Source organism: Plecotus auritus, assembly GCF_963455305.1.
Source record: "Plecotus auritus genome assembly, chromosome: 9".
In the NCBI taxonomy this organism is placed as follows: Eukaryota; Metazoa; Chordata; class Mammalia; order Chiroptera; family Vespertilionidae; genus Plecotus; species Plecotus auritus.
In genome coordinates, this window is record NC_137783.1 from 116,434,121 (window position 1) to 116,454,814 (window position 20,694).

The 20,694-nt window shown below is 39.2% G+C and overlaps 1 protein-coding gene across 5 annotated transcripts in view; it reads right to left on the reverse strand.

The window, feature by feature from the left end:
* STK33 (serine/threonine kinase 33) overlaps positions 1–20,694 on the reverse strand; it is a 136,072-nt gene that overhangs the window by 21,960 nt on the left and 93,418 nt on the right. For all 5 annotated transcript variants that reach the window (XM_080640144.1, XM_080640140.1, XM_080640142.1 and 2 more), the window contains 4 exons: positions 18,772–18,856; positions 13,637–13,712; positions 8,624–8,736; positions 7,413–7,498 (listed from right to left, as the gene is read on the reverse strand). In XM_080640144.1, the coding sequence (XP_080496270.1) occupies positions 7,413–7,498; positions 8,624–8,736; positions 13,637–13,712; positions 18,772–18,856 (360 nt within the window). The remainder of the gene's footprint in view (positions 1–7,412; positions 7,499–8,623; positions 8,737–13,636; positions 13,713–18,771; positions 18,857–20,694) is intronic.

Genomic DNA, 20,694 nt, shown 5'->3' on the forward strand with positions numbered 1-20,694 from the left:
TCCTTCTTACCATGACTCCAATATTAATTTCTACTTTTTCCCATCTTTTTTAGAACCAGATCACATATTACCTTCACCTTAAGTAGTTTTTTAATCCCCTGAAGGGAATAATAGCTCTCTTCTTTAACCTAATAGGATGTATTTTATTACTAGAGGCCCGGTGCATGAAATTTGTGCACGGGGTGGGGGTGTCCCTCAGCCCAGCCTGCACCCTCTCCAATCTGGGACACCTCGAGGGATGTCCGGCTGCCCGTTTAGGCCCGGTCCCGGTAGGATTGGGCCTAAACGGGCAGCCAGACATCCCTCTCACAATCCAGGACTGCTGGCTCCCAATCGCTCACCTGCCTGCCTTCCTGATTGCCCCTAAGCGCTTCTGCCTGCCAGCCTGATCACCCCCTAACCACTCCCCTGCCAGCCTGATTGATACCTAATGCTCCCCTGCCAGCCTGTTTTCCCCTAACTGCCCTCCCCTGCAGGCCTGGTCACCCCTAACTGCCCTACCCTGCAGGCCTGGTCTCCCTCAACTGCTCTCCCCTGCAGGCCTGGGTCCCCCCCAACTGCACTTCCCTGCAGGCCTGATCGCCCCCAACTTCCCTCCCCTGCAGGCCTGATCCCTCCCAACTGCCCTCCCTGCTGGCCATCTTGTGGTAACCATCTTGTGTCCACATGGGGGCAGCCATCTTTGACCACATGGGGGCAGCCATCTTGTGTGTTGGAGTGATGGTCAATTTGCATATTACTCTTTTATTAGATAGGATATGCTATATGTAATATATAGAGTATATATTTATATATATTTATACACACATTATATACTCATTCTCTGCCTTTTTTCTTTTAAACCCTTTACTGGGATGTGGAAAACCTGTGGGAAAGGACTGTACCAGATTCCTCTTTGTGTCCTCCTCCTAACAGCTATTCATTACATATTTGTTGAATTATTAAGTATATATCAATCATTGAATATTGAATAAATCCCCAAGGTTTCTGATTCATGAGCTGCTTCTTTACATAATTTTTATAAAAACATTTAAGCAGGGCCTCAATAGCATATTTATATATATACTAGAGGCCCGGTGCACGAAATTTGTGCACGGGTGGGGGCGGGGGGGTCCCTCAGCCCAGCCTATGCCCTCTCGCAATCTGGGACCCCTCAGGGGATACTGGGCCTAAACCAGCAGTCAGACATCTCTCTCACAATCCAGGACGCTGCATGCACTATTGACCATACTTTTCATACAGGTGAAAGGCATCTTGCTGTTGTATGGGAAGCTACATTTTCTTGCCCTGATTATAAAAAGTAGTACATAACATGATCCTTCTGAGGCAGTAGTACCATTTCCCCCATCTTATGGGTGGAAAAACTGAAGCAGAGAGAAGTTAAGTAATTGGCTTTGTCACACAGTTATAAGTGTCAGAATCAGGGCTGATCACAAAATGTGCAAGCCAGAGTCCATGCATATCATCGCTGCATCATCCTGTTTTTTTCAGTGTTAGAGTAGCATTGCCAGGTTTTAATTTTTAAATCTAAGAGACTGTTCCCCATATATAGGGCAGGGTCCCTAGGCCTGGTTAGTGATCAGGGCCATCTGTGGGGCGACCAGTGGGCAGGGCGATCGGGGGGCCCCCTGTTGGCACCCACCTTGGCTGGCGGCCTGGCGCTGCCTGCTGGCTGGCCCTGCCCCCCGATTGCTGCCGCCAGTCGCATCCCTCTCGTGGGGCAGACGCACACACGCTCGTGGTCAGTGTGCGTCATAGTGTCCGGTCGTTCCGCCATTTGGTAGATTTGCATATTAGGGTTTTATTATATAGGATAATTCAGAATTTAAGAATAACTAAGTACAGTAAAATAAAAGTTGAGTATTAACATATTTAGGATGAAAATATACAGTAGGAAAACATATACATCAATTAGTTAGACATCAGAAAATTTCCATTTGCTTACGTAGCATATACACTGAGTGGCCAGATTATTATGACCACCTGACATTTGTAGGCAAATTAGCCGAATACTGCATCGTATGGGATATGGAAGCCGAAGGCCTGTTCGAACACCTTTGCTGTCTGCAGTTACCAAGATAAAACGTCTCCAATTCGCACAGGAACACAAGGATTGGACAGTCAAGCATTGGAAAAAATTCATGTGGTCTGATGAATCACGTTTCCAGTTGCATCATGCAGGTGGCAGAGTGAGAATTTGGCGGAAACAGCATGAAAGCATGCACCCCACATGCCTGAGTACAACCCTTCAAGCTTGTGGGGTCAGTGTTATGGTTTGGGGCATGTTTTCCTGGCATGATTTGGGCCCTTTAATTCGTGTGGAACAACGTCTGAATAGCACAACATACCTAAGTATCGTTGCTGATCAAGTTCATCCTTTCATGTTGATGGCGTATCCCAGTGGAGATGGCTTCTTCCAACAAGACAATGCGCCATGCCACGGTGCTCGTATTGTGCAGGAGTGGTTTCAAGAACATGAGGGAGACTTTACCTTGCTTAGGTGGCCCCCACAATCACCAGATCTCAATCCAATTGAGCATTTGTGGGACGAAGTTAAAAGAGCCATCAGGCAGCTGGTTCCACAACCATCAAATCTCACAGAACTGGACAGTGCTATTCATCAGGCATGGTGTCAGATTCCTTGCATCACCTTTCAGCATCTCGTGGAGTCAATGCCAAGAAGAATCGCCGCAGTATTGAAGGCAAAAGGTGGCCCAACGAAGTACTGATGGGATGGTCATAATAATCTGGCCACTCAGTGTATATGTTAAGACTAAAGGTCAAGAGCTAATGACCAAACCATGAATAACAATTTTAAAATCAACGAACAAGGGCCTTGTTCACACATTAGGAAAGATTATTCTAAAATTTAGACCCTCTATACCCTGAGTACATGTGCCTTTGCAAAGTGTAACTATAAAGCAAAGAACCCTGTAATTTGTGGGAAATTACTCCAGGGGAGAGACTATTTTATTCATCTTTGTACCCCTTTAGTGCCCAATGGATTAAAATAAAAAGATACCTGTTAAAATCAACATAGACATTTAAATGACTCTTGTCCCATTTAAAATAAGCCATCTTAGAAGGCTTATACACTATAACAATAATTTCATTTCAAAGAACCTATAATTGGTCTCCACTATATATGTATGACTGGAAGTTAAAATTCTAGTCTGAGATTCAAGTCCCCACACAATTTTCTTTCCTTTTCTAAAAGTCTCATTTCCCACTTCTTTCCTTCAAGCATCTTATCTGCCAGTCAAATTGAATTCCTGATTTCACACTTGCTTGTCTCTGTACTTCTGGTCATTTGGCAATTTCTTATGTCATTTATCATTTCTCCCTTGCATTGTATCTTACACATAACTGTTTCCCTTACTAGATTGTGAGTTCCTTATGTCAGAGATCATGTCCTATATGTCTATAACAACATTTTATTACCTAGCACAGCAACTGGCACATGGTAGGCACCAAAAATAATCTGTTGAAGGAATTACTGTCTGAATAATACCAATAAAGCTCAAATCTGGAAACTACTTCTTGACAAGCCGTAGAAGAAAACTGTTTCCTTAATCTACAGGAGGGTTCTTAAATATAAGTAGGCATTAAAAATACTTAGGAAAGCCCTAGCTGGTTTGACTCAGTGGACAGAGTGTCAGCCTGTGGACTGAAGGGTCCTGGGTTCGATTCCAGTCAAGGGCACATGCCCGGGTTGCAGGCTCGATCCCCAGTAGAGGGTGTGAAGAAGGCAGCTGATCAATGATTCTCTCTCATCATTGATGTTTCTATCTCTCATCTCTCTCTCTCTCCCTCTCTCCTCCTCTCTGAAATCAATAAAAATATATATTCTTAAAAATAAATAAATAAATAAATAAATAAAATAAAAATACCTAGAAATCTTGCTTAAAATTCTTGGTGTTAGCTGTCACCAGGGGACTTGAAGGAATACCAAGAGGCACCTGTAATCTATAATAATAAAAGTGTAATATGCTAATTAGACTGGACAGCTGAACGACCTTCCAGATGTCATTCTGGACGTCCTTCCGGACGACCTTCCAGACAAAGCCACAGTGGTGGGGCTGAGGCAGAGGCCGTTAGGGGCGATCAGGCAGGCAGGCAAGCAATTAGGGGCAATCAGGCAGGCCAAGTGGTTAGGGGCGATCAGGCAGGCAGGTGAGTGGTTAGGGGCAATGAGGCAGGCAGGCAGAGTGGTTAGGGGTGATCAGGCAGGCAGGCAGGCGAGGGGTTAGGAGCCAGCAGTCCCAGATTGTGAGAGGGATGTCTGACTGCAGTTTAGGCCCCGGCAGTCGGACACCCCCCAGTGGGTCCCAGATTTCGAGAGGGGGCAGGCTGGGCTGAGGGACCCCCCACCCCAGTGCATGAATTTCGTGCACCAGGCCTCCAGTTATCTAATAAGAGGGAACACACTCTTCGGAACCACTGTTGAGAGTAAAGAGGACAAAGGGAAGAAGCGGATACAGGAGGGTGACAGGCACACTCCTGGCCAGGCCAGTTATCATCAAATTCTTCCTTTGTAGGAAAGTCATCCCTTGGCCTTTCTGCTTACATCTAATCTTTTGATTTTTGAAATCAGAATGACAATACGTGTTTAAGTTCCATTCACTTAAATGTACAGAGAGAAACAACGTTCCTTGGAATACTCTTCAGATATGTTCCATACTTCAAAACGGACAATACATAAGTTAAACCCTAGAAACTTTTTATCTGATAAAGCTCTTTGAAAAAAAGTTACGATGTGTTAGATATTGCAAAAGATAAGCTCCGATTATAAAGCAGCAAGGCACTGAGAGAACTGACAGGTTCCCTTTAGATTATTTCAAACACAGGATATGAATTACAGGAAGTAAGACTTCAAGTGGTTAAGAAGAAAAGAGTGTTGCCTTTTAGAAGTTTATAAAATGCCGGAATTCTAAACTTCAGACACTGAACTCCTTAGGATAGTCCGATATAGTACACACTATCTGTCGCTTCCCTAACCACTTGGCAAAGACTACATAGGAACAAATGTTACAGAGGCTCAAAAATGGAGACTTCTGGAAAAATGACCAAAGCCAGAAATAAAGCTGTACTAATTAGAACACAAATAATTACGTGGCCAAACCCGAATGTTGTGTGATGCTGAAAAGAGATAGATTCGAAGGCACACCATCTGTTTTACAGTTTTTGATTTTGCTGTACTACAAATCTACTCAGTACATTTTGCAATGATCTATTTAGCTGCTAGCTCATTTGCACAATTACTTAGGCCAGAAATATGTGTTGCACAGAATGATTTGAGAGATCAACATAGTCATTAGAGAGGGCAGATATAACCCATTTTTGAGTGAAGACTATTTTTTTTAGCCCTTGGAGAAAAAAATATTCTTCAAAGAAATTATTAGAAATTGCCAAAAGAAAATGAGAAAATTTAAAAGAAGAGTGATATTGTATCTAAACTTATTTGGGCCTTCAGGTCACCATCTACCTCTCTGTTGGCCATTTCAATGGAAACTTCTCATTCTCATCTTGACCATTCAGCAGCCTTTACCTGCAAGCTGCCTGCTCTCACTTCTTTCTCAAACATCTTTCCCACTTAACTTTCCTAACACCTCTCAGAATTTCCCTCCTCCCTCACCAGCTGCTCCTTCTCAGCCTCCATTGCTAGCTCCTCCTCTTCTAAATGATGGAGTGTCTAAAAGCAGGGTGCTGGGGTCTCTTTTCCTTTCTATCCATATTTTCTTCCCAATTTCTCTCTTCAGCCTGATAGCTTTATATGGCACCTATATACTCCCGATTCCCACATCTATAGATTCAGATCAGACTTTTCCGGCTCCAGACTCAGGTATTCAATTTTGATATATCTATGTGGATGCCACACAGGCATCTCAACCTTAGCAAAGCTAATGTGGAACTCTTGAGTCACCACCCTTCCCCCAGACCAAAAAAAACCCCTATTTTTCTTACAATCTTCCACATCTCAGTTGGTGGCACTACCGTCCAACCAACTGTTAACATAAAATCTAGGAGTCGTCCTTGAATCCTCCCTTCTGCTCATCTCTCATCCAATCAATCACCAAATCCTGTCAATCAATATACCTAAAAAATATATATCACATTCATTTCTCTTCAACTCTATTGCTACCGTCCTGTTTAAGCCACCATCATCTCTCAACAATAAATAACTACTGCAACATGGGCATATCACATATTTCCAGTACCTAACATACTGTCTAACAAAGTAACAGATGTAAAAAAATGTTTTTCATAGATGATTACGGCTCAGCAATATTCCTATACATCTTGACAAATCTCCAGTCTCAGTTCCCAGACATTTTTGGAGACACCTCCAGACTAATCCATTTACTGAATCACCGCCTCATGCAGCAATTATTTGAGTACCGTATTAATGGGTATGAGGTCCAATTGCACACTTTGCAGGGTCTTACAGATGACAGAGTTTGTTGCCTGCTCATAGAAAGAGGTCTGGAGGGAGGCAGTCAAGGGCTGGAATGGCAGCTCTGTGAGCTCTAGCCCTGGTTCCTTGCACCGTGCTGCTCTGCCATCCTCAGTTTATGGACTCCACTTTACGGTCCGATATGGCTACTCAAACTCCAGCCATCACCTCTGTATCCCAGTCTCCAGGATAGAAGACAGGCATGAGGAATGGCATAACCCCTCCATTTAAGGACACTTCCCAGAAACTGCATCTGCTTCCACTCAGATCTCATTGGCCATCACAATAACTAGCAAAGACAGGATAACCAGCAAAGAACACCAGACAGCAATGTTTCCAGCTAAAAGTCAGGATCTTCGTTACCATAGAAGACAGGGAGAATATATATTGAGAGCTAAGTAGCGGTCTCTTCCAAAGTTCCTATAGTAACCAGGTAATGTTCTGGGTGCAGGGATACAAAGATCAGTTAAGACACAGGGTTAAGGAATGCAGTCTAATGAGGAAAAGGAAATATGTAAATGAGTGATTACTCAAGATTTCAAGCTAGGCAACAGCCACTGTTAGGAGACATTGGCTTTTCTGAGTCCCCAAAGATTCTTTGCATCCAAAGAGGTGAAGAGAAGTGGGTGGTTCCAGTGCTATACACTCTTTTTCAATGTTCCACAGCTTTAATAATGGACACTTCTCAGCTCTACCTTACTGGACTTGATATCTTCATGGCATGAAATAAAGGTTCATTTAAACCTCTGTAAATATATATCAACAACTGTGGTAGTAGTTTTAGCAGCTTGAAAATACCCATTTCAGAAATGTGTCAAGACTCAATTTTTTTTTAACTTATCAGAAGATGAGACAAATTGACTTTTTAGAAAAATGATATAGAAGCTACAAGGCCAAAGAAAAGAAATAAGCAATGGTAGAATGTCCAAAAGAAAAAAAAAGTACTACTGTAACTTACTGTTATCCACTGGTTATCTAGCAGTTCCTTAGCTGTGATTCTGTGAGCAGGATCTACTTTCATAAGTTGTTTCAAAACACTTTTAGCTGCAAATAAAGGAAACTCCTGAATATCTTATTTATCTTAACTACAATTAGTAACAATTTCCAATTTATTCAGAATTAGGTCTGTATGACATGAAGAAAAGATGCCAATTATAAAACAAATATCATCAGTATAAATGGCTAAGAAATAAAGTATAAGGCCTATAGTGAGGTTTTATTACCTAGATTATCTGGTTTATATTCTAATAGAGGCCCAGTGCACAAAATTCGTGCACTGGGATGGGGGAGCCCTCAGCCCAGCCTGCACCCTTTCCAATCCAGGACCCCTCGGGGGATGTCCAACTGCCTGGGATTGGGCCTAAACCAGCAGTCAGACATCCCTCTCACAATCCTGGACCACTGGCTCCTAATTGCTCACCTGCCTACCGGCCTGGTCTCCCCTATCTGCCCCCCGCCCCCAGCCAGCCTGATTGTCCCTCACTGCCTCTGCATGCCAGCCTGATCATCCCTAACTGCCCCCCCCCACCGGCCTGGTCACCCCTAACTGCCTCACGCTGCCGGCCAGGTTGTCCCCAACTGCCCCCTCCCTGCCGGCCTGGTCGCCCCCAACTGCACCCCCTGCTGACGTGGTTGCCCCTAACTGCCCCCCCCCTGCCAACCTGGTTACCTCTTACTTCCTCCCCTGCCAGCCTGGTTGCCCCCAACTGCCCCCCTCTGCCGACCTGGTCACCCCTAACTGCCCCCCCCCCCCCCCGCCAGCCTGGTCATCCCTCACAGCCTCCCCGCCGGCCTGGTCATCCCACTCAGCATGCTGTTCAGTCGTTTGGTTGTCCCTCACTAAACTCCCCTGCTGGCCTGGTCGTAGGCAGCCATCTTTGTGAGGGTGTGATGGTCATTTTGCATATTACCTCTTTATTATATAGGATAGTAAAAATTAACTAGATAATCAGCAAATTTCCTCCTGGATTTTCACTCAGTATATTCTGTTTTGATAGGAAGTTTTGACTATAACAATCACAGTGAAGATACCACTATTTCCACAAGTAAACAGTGTTATTTCTACAAATAAATTTAAAGACTAAACAGGGAGTTAAAGTATCTGAATTACTAGCAAACTTTCTTATGTTACATATATTTGCTTTAGTAAACAATAAAAATCTATATTACCACAATCACTTATGGACTCCCATACTGGATCACTGAAATGCAGTTCTCCCTTTCTTATTAACTCAAAAAGCTTCTCTTCTGAGCTTGCAAAAAAGGGTGGTTCTCCGCATAACCTACAACAAAGGCAATCATTTCCTTTAGGTTTTTAAAAACCAAAATACGGCTATTAAAAACTAAGTTTCCACAGGACGTGGTAGCAGTGGTGCTTCATATTTAAGTAAAGGACAGGAAGAAGGAGTAGAACTGAAGACATTGAAACTGTTAAAAATTTTGCTTACCTTGGTTTAGTCATCAATGCAAATGAAGACCACACTTGAATCCTATACAATTTTATTAACCAATGTGATCCCCATAAATCCAATAAAAATTAAAAAATAAAAGATTTTTAAAATGGAGACTGCAGCCAAGAAATCAAGAGAAGACTGAGACTTGAAAGAGCAGAAGTGTAAGAATGAGGGAAGGTCATCAAGAGCAAAGATGTGTCATTAGAGACCAAGACTAAGCTCATCTACACCCTCGTGTTCCCAATGACTACACATGGATGTGAAAGCTGGACAGTGGAGAAGGCTGATAGGGGAAAAACGGATTCATCTGAAATATGTTGGACAAAATCTCTATGTACTCTGGACTGCCAGATAGATGAGCAAATGGGTCTTAGAGCAAATTAACCCTAATGCAAAAATGACAAACCTGAAGTGTCCTACTTAGGACACAATAAGAGAAGACAGGGGTCTTTGGAAAAGACAACAATGCTTGGAAAAATTGAAGGCAGCAGGAAAACAGGAAAAGCAAATATGAAATGGACTGACTTTGTAACAGAAGAACTAGACATGAGTCTAGAGGAGCTGAGCAGGGCTGGTGAGGACAGGACATCATGGACACACTCATTCAAAGGGCCTCCAAGAGTCGGAGCCCACTCAATGGCATGCAATATACACACAGGAAGAGGTGGGTACCTCTCTGGATGCAGAAATGGAAGCAAAGGGGCTTTGGGAGATCAGTGCTGGGCTCTTGTATACATTGAAACCTCCAGATCTGCAAATGACCCAAAGCTCTTCCAGGTGGGGAAACATTACGCTTAAACAGGGTTAAAATACAGGAAGGTGTGTACACAGTAGTAGTTGCAGACAATGGAGGAGATACACTTTATTGTGAGCAAGGATAATGCAATGCCTAAGGCACATAATCCAAACTAAACTTATGGGAAAATATACTGGGTTAGCAGAGTCTAATGCGGGTTGTCAGAGTCTAAGTGACCATGTAAGAGTTTTATCCATGGTAAACTACTGTACAAATGTTAGTAAGACTAAACCAGGAATAACCCTGGGAATGTCTATAGGCTCTGGGTCAAAGCTAAAAATAAATCCATTAAAATGATCACACTCTCCCAAAATAGTAGACAAAATGAAGAAGGTCTGGATGAGAAAAATCAGATGATGATAATTTCAGCCTTCGGTCTGAAAGGTGAAAGCTGAGTATATATATAATGACCAACATCAGTACCACCGTAAGCAGGCTGTATGAACAGGAGCTTGTTTGCACATTCTAGAACACAGGAACTGTGAGTCATTACAATCTTTTAAAAGGAAAAACTGCTATACTTCACAAAGAGCATGGCAAGCCTATGCTTCAGTAGACAATCCAGTCCCAAACTACAAAAACATGGTTAAGAGTTGAGTTTGGTTCTTCATAGTACATTCTCAATTTATAAATGTTAGCCACCCTCATTACTGTCAACCCCGATGTCTAAGAGCAACCCTGTGTACAATGACCAGGTTTTCCCAGTGACAGCCGGACAGAGGTGGACCTGAACTCATCACAGAGGCCACTCTGTATGTCTATTCTTCAACTCTCAAGATTGCATTTTTTGCTGAAAGAATAAAAGGGCGCAATTCTATTATACTTCCCAAATGCTGGCCTTTTATGGTTAATCCTAACCTGAGGATATTTTTTTCCATTGATTTTTAGAGAGTAGAAGGGAAGGAGAGGGAGAGAGCAAGAGACAGAGAGATAGAAAGACAGAGAGAGACAGAGACAGAGACATACATCAACGTGAGAGAGAGACATGAATTGGTTGCCTCTGCATGAGCCCTGACCAGGGCTGGGGATCAAACTTGCAACCCAGATATATGCCCTTGCCCCAGAATAGAAACTGTGACCCTTCAATGAGCAGGCTGATGCTCTAACCACTGAGCACACCAGCCAGGGTGCTGGTCTATTATGTATTTAAGTATAATGATCTCTAAGCCTCTCAAAAGTTACATTTCTATGGATTTTTTTCTTTAAGTTCTTTAAAAGTCTTTCCCATGAACATTTTCTGAATAAGTGTAATTTGATAAATATTTTGCATGAAAATGATGATTTTCCTAAGGAAAAAACTTGTTTTCATCCTAGTTTATCAAACTAGGATGGACAATATTGGCTTTTCATTTCCCAACAGGTTCTTGTTAAGAAATAGATAGGCAGCCGAAACCGGTTTGGCTCAGTGGATAGAGCGTCGGCCTGCGGACTGAAAGGTCCCAGGTTCAATTCCGGTCAAGGGCACGTACCTTGGTTGTGGGCACATCCCCAGTAGGAGGTGTGCAGGAGGCAGCTGATCGATGTTTCTCTCTCATCGATGTTTCTAACTCTCTATCCCTCTCCCTTCCTCTCTGTAAAATATCAATAAAATATATTTTTTTAAAAAGAAATAGATAAGCATTTACCAAATTGCTCCACAAACTCTTATTTTAATCCTTTTTTACTGCTTTAGCTCATCCTGACTTTCCTCTCTGATTTACTTACCTATTATTTACTTTTAAAATGCAATTTTTAAAGATCCAGAAAAATGGTCTTATGGACAATTACTACCTGTTGTAATAAGCATAGGCCAACAGAAGCCCAGCTCACTGAGTCTGCTAATAACCAGTGAGGTGCACATTTACCAATTCCTTAGCTGCTCCTGCGCTGCCTGGCTGGCATGCAACTATAGCTTAAGGGCTATGTTTTTAAAATTCCACTTTTTTCCATCCTTTCCAATTTTACTTACACAAGAATGTATCTAATGGTTGGTCAATCAGCAGCATGTGAAATTTTATGATAGCAATTTTCTGCACATCCAGAAAAGGAAATCCAAGCCATGAAAAATGCCTCTTAAAGCTTCCCTATTATTTTCTGTGGCATTCATAGGAATCAAAGCAGCAGCGGATACACACATAAAGAATATTTATGTTAATTTCACCTTGAAGAAGTATGTTATCATTGTCCAATTAAGTAGAAATAAGTCAGCAGTAACTGACAAACAAGAAAATAACCCCCTGGAGAAGGTAATATGTCTGTTCCTGGGTGAGGAAATTATCAATAAGACCACTGGGCTCAGGCAGGTTAATGAATAGGCACTGATTAGCTAAGTAAGAGTCTACTGTAAAGAAAACAGGTGTCCTTTGTGATGAGATGCAGCCATGGTCTGAAACAGAAAAATTAAAATTATATCTTTAAGAAAGAGAAAAATTTTAACATATTACTACACTATCACTTTCCTTCACACCAAATTAGAACTGAGAAGGCAGCAAACACATGAATTGTGTAATATTAGATTATATCTATGATTTGACTTGTGTTGTCTAGAAAGTCTTGCGAGTATAAAACACTAAGTTAAAATGGTTATATATATTTTTAAATATATTTTTATTGATTTTAAAGAGAGAGAGAGGAAGGGAAGGGAGAGAGAGAGAGAGAAACATCAATCGAATGCCTTCCATACATGCCCAACCAGGGATTGAACCCGCAACCCAGGTGTGTGCCCTGACCAGGAATTGAACTGGCAACCTACCAACTGAGCCACTCCAACTGGGCAAAATGGTTACATTTTTAATTAAAGACTATGGCTCCGAATTTTTACATGATTATAACTAGCACAAAACAATGATCAAAATTTTGTGAATACATTTATACTCTATGCAACCTAAGCAGTTAATGTATGTTGACCATCTTAGTTACAGCTATAATCACATCATCCTATTTCCACTGCCTGTGCATTCCATTTCATAAAACTGAAAATGTGACTATTGTGATGTCAATATTTAGAAAAGATCTGGAAGAGGCAGTACACAGCGACATCGTCAATATGACCATAAAACTAATGTTGCATCAACATAAAAATGTTCATGTTCACCAGGAGGCAGAACAATGGTCAGTAACTTTTCAGAACCTCTTAGAAAATTCACTTTAATTCGATTTAGCAAACATATATTGAGCACTGATTGCATGCCTACTATTGTGCCAGATACCAGGGATGCAAAGATAAATATGATGTCTGTCCTTCAGGGAATTTGGAGCAAGGAAAATAGACATAATACACATAATACAATAATTATATCACAACATTATAATCTAGTTTTTAAAAGTGCTAGGAGAATACAGAGAAGTGAGCAATTAATTCATTCAAATTTACACATGTGCAAACCTTCCTGGTTAAATGTTCTTATTTTATTATTTTGTTATATTATATTTCTTTCAATGCATTTTTATATGTTGCCTTACATCCTCTGGGAAAGTATACATAATTAACATAGTAACTCTGCCGAGGTAGAGTAGGAATTAGGGAGATACAAGGCGTTAATCTTTGCCCTGGCACAGCCATGGGAGAGGTTAGTAGAAAAGAAAGAACATTCTAGGCAGAAGGAACTGCAGGAGCAAAGACCGAGAGTTATGCGATACGGGGACCCTGGCCGAACCTCTATCTGGTTAGTGCCCACCCGTCACACTGGCCTGTCCGTAGGGCGGCAACTGATACAGTGCATTGTAGCATTTGCAGGTCAGTAGAAAGCAAAGCTGAAAGTTATAAATGCATAGTATTAAAAAAACACCTAACGCATGTGCCTGACAACGAGTAAGAGAGCTTTAAGAGGGACTTCCCAATGGTTTCTTCAGTCACTTTTTAAAAACTATATTGTTTAGTTTTAATTTAAAATCTACACGATTCTACTGCTAGAAACTATTCATTTTAAACTGTATGTTTATCGGGCTACTTACAAAATGTACATGATGACACCTATGCTCCAAATGTCACACTGCTGGCTGTAGTCGTGGTCATTGATCACCTCAGGGGCTGCCAAACAAGCAGGAATAAAATAATATCGATAATACAATCAATGACTTTTAAATGCTTAAACACAAAGCATGAAAAATGTGCTGATGTGCTGTAATTTATTCCCCCACAGGGAGAAAGAGAACCAACAGCAGATGTTAAATGAATAATGCACAGGCCTTAACAATTGATGTAGCTGTGTCCCCACTCCTGTCATTAGCTTCTAGCGGAACGATGGCACAAACTGTATGACTATGTGTACAACTACTCTTCACTCCGTTGGACTTGTTAAGAAATGACTTTGCGATGATCGTGTAGTTACAGCAGAAGACGACAATATCTCAGTTCTTTTCCAAAAATAGAATTAAATGCATGCTTTAAGTGGATATAATAAAGCAAGCCCAATATGTGGAAATCTGGATTCACAGAAAAACTACAATAAGTGGTTATAAGTCACTTTAGTAAAATAATAAAATCACAGCACTCCTGTGACAGAATATGGATTATTTCCCATGTTTTCTAGATGAGAAAACTGAGACAAAGAGAGAGCTTCTACCACATAACTGGGTCGAAAAGCCAGTTAGTCACAGGACTCCTGACGTGCTTCTCACTACACAACATGCACACAATAGGGATCCTTTAAACAATCCTTCAAAGTAGAACTTTTTTTTTAACTTTAAGTAGCACATTTTTTAACAATTAGATTTTTTTATACTGGCTGGTTTTTAAGAAAGTCACATATGATATTTCACCTCTGCAGTAAGGAATCAAATATCTTTCTTTAAGGAAAAAGGGAGAATAGGGCAGTTATAAATATAAAAATAATAGATATTTTCAATAGAACTTTAACATTTATAATGTACTTTTGTATAAATTATGTTAAGTATCTTGTGAGATGGGTATGTAGGTATTTGACTCACTTTGTCAGTGAGGAAACTAAGTTTCAGATATATTAAGTGACTTGCCTAAAGTTACAAAGGTGTTTTTATTTTAGAAAACAGTTTCAATCTCCCTCACCTACACACGCACACCATTTATAACTACTAAAAGCAAATGGAATTTCATTTCCCCTTCCTATTGATAAAGGAACTAAAAAGCAACCAAAAAAATAAGTTAAAAAGTAAACTGAAGAAGGAATGAGAAAAGGCTCTACCACAGATAATTAAACTGAGTATTTCATCTCCAAATCATTGAAAGTTAACTAATATTTTTCTTTAAGGAATTACTTGTACACTTTAACTCTACTTAAACTCTTTAAATATGGACTCATTACAGCTGCTCCTTGGCCACATGTCTATGACGAGGGCAAATGCAGGGATTAGGTTCCATGAAGAATGTCCATACAGGTGCATCACACACACAGCAGGGCCCGATGCTGGCCCTCATCTTTCAGAGTCCTCTTAAGTACCAGGGGATTTCTACTGCACTGCCATCACAGCTCTCATGGGGGCAGAGGCCAGAATAACTGGGCCAAGGAGCCATTTAGAAAGCCAGCAAAGCTCTACAAACCATCTGTCTTCTCTCTTGTTCTCTCACTTGTTATCAGTGTCGACGACTAATAAGCAGGCATAAAACTCAGGATGCCTGAGTATATTTTCCCCATATAACTACAGACCAGATGTCTTTTGCCAACAGGAGGATATGAACAGAATCTAAAGTAGCCTTTTCCCAAATAAGATAAAACAATTTTGAAACTTTACGCATCGAACAGGCAAAAAACAATGAACTCTGTACTCCTCAGTAAAAAAATAAATAAAAATAAACTACTAATATGTCTAAAAATCATTACATGGAACAAAAGAAGACAGACAAAAGAATATATACTATATGTACTGTATAATTCAATTATATAAAGTTCTAGACCAGCAAAACTAAGCTAAGGTGACAGAAATCATTAGCGGTTGCTGGGGTCTGGATGGGGGTTGACTGAGAGGGACACAAAGGAACTGGGTGAGTGACAGAAATGTTCTATATCTTCTTTGGGGTGGTGATTATACAAGTGTATGCATTTCTCAAAGCTCACTGAACGTTACACTTAATATTTGCACATTTTATTGTATATAAATTATATCTCAATAAAGTAGGTTTTTTTACAAATCTAAAAGTACAAAAAGAATTTCTCAAAGCCCCATCTTGGTGGGTGACTTTAATAACATTCTCTCTTAGAAATCAAGAGAAGCAACAAGCAAAATTAAATAAACAATATGGAAAGTTTAAATCACAAAGACATCACATTTGATTTTATTAGCACAAACATGGAGAAATTTTTATGCTCAACAAACCAGGAATACAGATATTTCTAAATACCCAATGCAACATTTACAGAAACAATCATGTGTTCAATCATAACAAGAATTCCTAAAAGTTGGTAGAGCTTTAAGTCACAATTGCTACAACAATGAGGAAAATCAGACAGAGAAACCAAAAGGCTAGGAAACTAACACACATCCACATAAGCATCGAACACATCGTAACCACCTAGAAAATTCTAAAAGCACTTCTAAATAATTCTTAAACCAAAGAAGAACACTAAAACTATAATAGTCTGTACAATTTGGACACTGTATATAACAAAATAAATGATCAAAGAAATACTCAGAGAAAAATATATAATCTTAAATGCATTTATTAGAAAATGAACAGATGGAAAATAAATACGCATTTAGCTTAGGAAGTTAAAAAAATAAACCAAAAGAAAGTAGAAAAAAAGGAATTCAGAATGATAAAAAGCAGAAATTCATGAAAAAGCAAACCAAAAAAAAAAAAAAAAAAGCAAACCAAAGTAACATTAGATTTGAGCTGGTCCTTTGAAATCCCAATAAACTGGCCCAACCACTAACAAATTTGATCAATTAAAACATGACAAGAAAAATGAGCTGAAACAGAGCACCAAGTGCCAGGTACTGTGCTAATCACTTTACATACATTTTCTCATTTATTTCTCATGTCAACCTGATATTATTACCATCCTAAATATGTCCTCTCCCTTTCCCTGTTTTATTTTTCAACCTTAGCACTGCTCTCTAATACACCACATAGTTTATTTTTTATCTTGTTTACTGTTTTTGCCAACATGACATTTTTATGTTTGTTCACCACTGTATTCCCAATATCTAGACCAGTGTCTAACACAAAAAAGATCCTCAAAAAATTTTTGATGAATGAGTGACATAATACCTATTACATGATATAGAAATTGTGGCAAAATTGTGTTTGCCTAGGGTTAATTAGATAGTAAATGAAAGAACTGAAATTCCGAGGTAGCCAGGTGATGTCAGAGACCATATTACCAATATTACATCATGCTGCCTTCTTAAAAAATATTAGGAATCCATAGGGGGATATAACCACAAATACATAGGAAAATCTGAAAATTTTAAGTGAATATACTTGCATATTTCTGCCAATAAAACATAAAACCTCAATGTAATAAACAATTTTCTAAAAAGCATAAATTATAAAAATGATTCAAAAAGATGTGAAAAATTTGAATAACCTAGAATAAATTGATAATAGAAACTTCATCCCCCAAAGAGTATCAGGTCAAAAATATTTTAAGACGAAATTTCATCAAACAAATGAATAGATAATTTCTACTACTTAAATGGTTCATGAGCATATAAAAAGTAAAAATGTTTTATTTTTTAAACGAGGCCAACATAACCCTAACATCAAAAAGACAAGGCCAACACAAAAGAAAGGAAGCTCCACTCATAGCTCCTAAAATAAAATGGTGACAGTTTGAATACAGCAGTATATTAAGCCAAGTGGGGTTAAATTCAAAAGTGCAAGGATGGTTCAACATTTTAAAAAGTCATTAATGTCTTTCATTAATAAATTTAAAGAGAAAAAAATATGTGATCATCTCAATAGGTACAGATTTGAATAGACATGTCATCAGAGAAGATATGTATATAAATAACTAATAAGTACAGGAAAAGATGTTCAACATCATTGGTCATTAGGGTAATGCTAATTAAAACCACAATGGGATACCAGAATGGCTATAATTTAAAAAGACAGGTAATATCAAGTGCCAGCAAGAATGTGAAGAAGCTGAAACCCTCATACATTGCTAATAGAAAGGTAAAATGTTACAGCCACTTTGGAAAATCATTGGCAGTTTCTTAAAAATTTAAACATAAATAATATATGACCCAGCAATTTCGTTCCTAGGTATCTACACAAAGAAAATAAAACCATATGGCCATAGAAAAACTTGCACATGAATGTTCATAATAGCATTATTCATAATAGCCCCAAACAACCCCCATGTCCATAAGCTAACAAATGGATAGACAAATTGTGGCATATCCATACAATGGACAACTGTTAGCAATATACTAGTGAATAACAGACTACAGACACATTCTACAACAAGGATGGACCTCAGAAACCTGATGCCAAAGGAAAGAAGCCAGATATTAAGACTACATATTGTATAGTTCCATTTACAGGGAATGCTCAGAAAAGGCAAATCTACAGAGACCAAAACATGAGTGGTTACCTGGGGTTGGGGTGGTATGAGATTGAGTACAAAAAGGCATGAGTCAACTTTTGGGGGTAAAATTATTCTAAAACTGGATTGTGGTGATGGTTCACAACTCCGTGAATGTATGCAAAATCACTGAATGGTACATTTTTTTATGGTATTTAAGTTATACTTTAGTAAAACCATTAAAATTCACACCTGGAAAAATGGGAAATTGCTGTTTTACAAATATATTCAATCAGTATTCTTTGTGAAAACCTATTTGATGGCAATGAAATAGAATTTAAAAAAATGGAAAGAAGCAAAACACACACATGATTTTAGCATGAATTAACAAAAACGATAATTAAGTTTGGGATATGATTACTTAAGAGAAATAAACAACTGTGAGAAGAGCCCAGAGAAACAATAAACTCTACCACCTTTGAAGGTAAAAATTATGAGACAAACACTAACACAACTGAAATTATTTGACCTTAAAAAAAAAAAATGGTTTGAGCAGGGCCATTAAGTCATGACGGCAAAATCAAATTGCTCAAGTTTTAATCCACATTACTTATTCTACATTTTAATAGTCTAATGACTTACCCATATAGGTAGGAGTCCCACACGTGGTCTGCAGCATGGCCTCACTCCCACCATGCTTCTTCACCGCTAAGCCAAAATCAGTCACCTACAAGAAGAAACGCAGAGTCACCTGTGTTCCTGTCCCAGCATCACTCAAGCTTAAGGTAGGATTTTGTAATGGCATTTAATTCAGGGATCCGGATGGAGGGGCTTTACGTATTACTAATTACTAATAAGGACCTCGTTTTCCCTCTCCACACACCCTCTCTGGGAAGAAGAAACTTGTTACAGAAAAGCCTGGTTTCTCAAATCTCGAGAAAAAACCCAGGTTGGTGATTGTTCATTCCTTGTAATTAAATCCACCAGTTTAATGTAGGAAGTGAAATCTTGAGAAAAGGCATTTAACGTTTTTCAAATAAATTTTTAAGAAGTTCTTTCACACCCTAGGCTCAGTGGATAGAGCATTGGCCTGCGGACTGAAGGGTCCTGGGTTCGATTCCGGTCAGGGGCACATGCCTGGGTTGCAGGCTCGATCCCCAGTGGGGAGCGTACAGGAAGCAGCAGATCAATGATTCTCTCTCATCATTGACGTTTCTATCTATCTCTCCCTCTCCCTTCCTCTCTGAAATCAATAAAAAATGTATTTAAAAAAAGTTCTTTCACTGTAAATTACATTCTGGCCTTGTGTTTATTATCTATTTTTCTGACACTCAAGCTATGTTTCAGTTTAAAGCACTGTTATAAATGCAAATCACTATCTTTTTTAGCACTCAGAAACTCCCCCCTTTTGTAATTATTTTAAAAAAACACAATATCTCTGGTAAATACTACCTTTTCTTTGTTATTTCCTTTGTGTTTCTAGAGTGTACTAATTGAAACAATGGCTACACTATTAAAAACGACAAGAAACAAATTAACAGGAAAAAATGCAGTATAAATACAAATACACTGGAGGCTTGCTGCTGCAACTGCAGCCTTTCTGCTCCGTTCTAAGCTTGGTCATTAAACATGTGGTTATTAAGTATTCAGCATGTGCCCTTGGTCTTGTCTCCCAAGTTGGAACAGCCTTGGGCTGAAAGCAGAAAAACAGGCACATTTATTGATCATACAATCAAAGATAGGCTGTCAGTCCACAGACACTGAGTGCAGTTTCCAGTGTCTTATGGAGTAAGAAAAAAGTTCCTGTCCACAAGTGATATCATTTTTCTTCTAAATAGATTAATCAATTTCCCCAGGAGTTTTCACAATGATCCCACTTGGAGTACTATGACACATATCTTTCTCCACAGAAAATCTATACAGATATCAAATAAACAAAAGCTTTGACGATCCAATTCAGTTCTTTGGAGAACATTTATTTCCTCATTTGCCAAATCTTAATTGAGCACATACTATGTTTCAGGCACTATTCCAAGTACCAACAGTGAATAAGGCATACATAATTCCTGCCTTCCCGAAGTTTACAATGGAAATGCTCAAGAACATTTACTCAGAGAAAACAGCAATGTTGTTAAACCTACTTATACTACAGGGATTTAGCATCTGCAATGGAGTGCATTATCCACATTTTATTCCTAAATTAACACATTCATATATTTTGAAAGCAGCCATTATTAAAGTGCTAAGTAATAAATAATGTATCCTATCATTTATTTGACATTAAGGAACACTTAATTTGAATAAAATCTTCAAGAATAAACACTTGGCACACTAATTGTGCTTAGGATATAAATATTAATACCCAGGAAGATTTTCAGTGAGAAATACAGACTTTAGCATTAATTTGGTATCAGAGGCACAGCCAAGGTGTGTTTTTTTCCTAAATCTGTAACACATTTACATCACATTACCAGGCATAATTTTGAAATTAATTAGAATTCAGAGCATCTGTTTGCTTGCTATTAACTAATGATTTAGAACTATCCAAATGAACATGTACTTAAA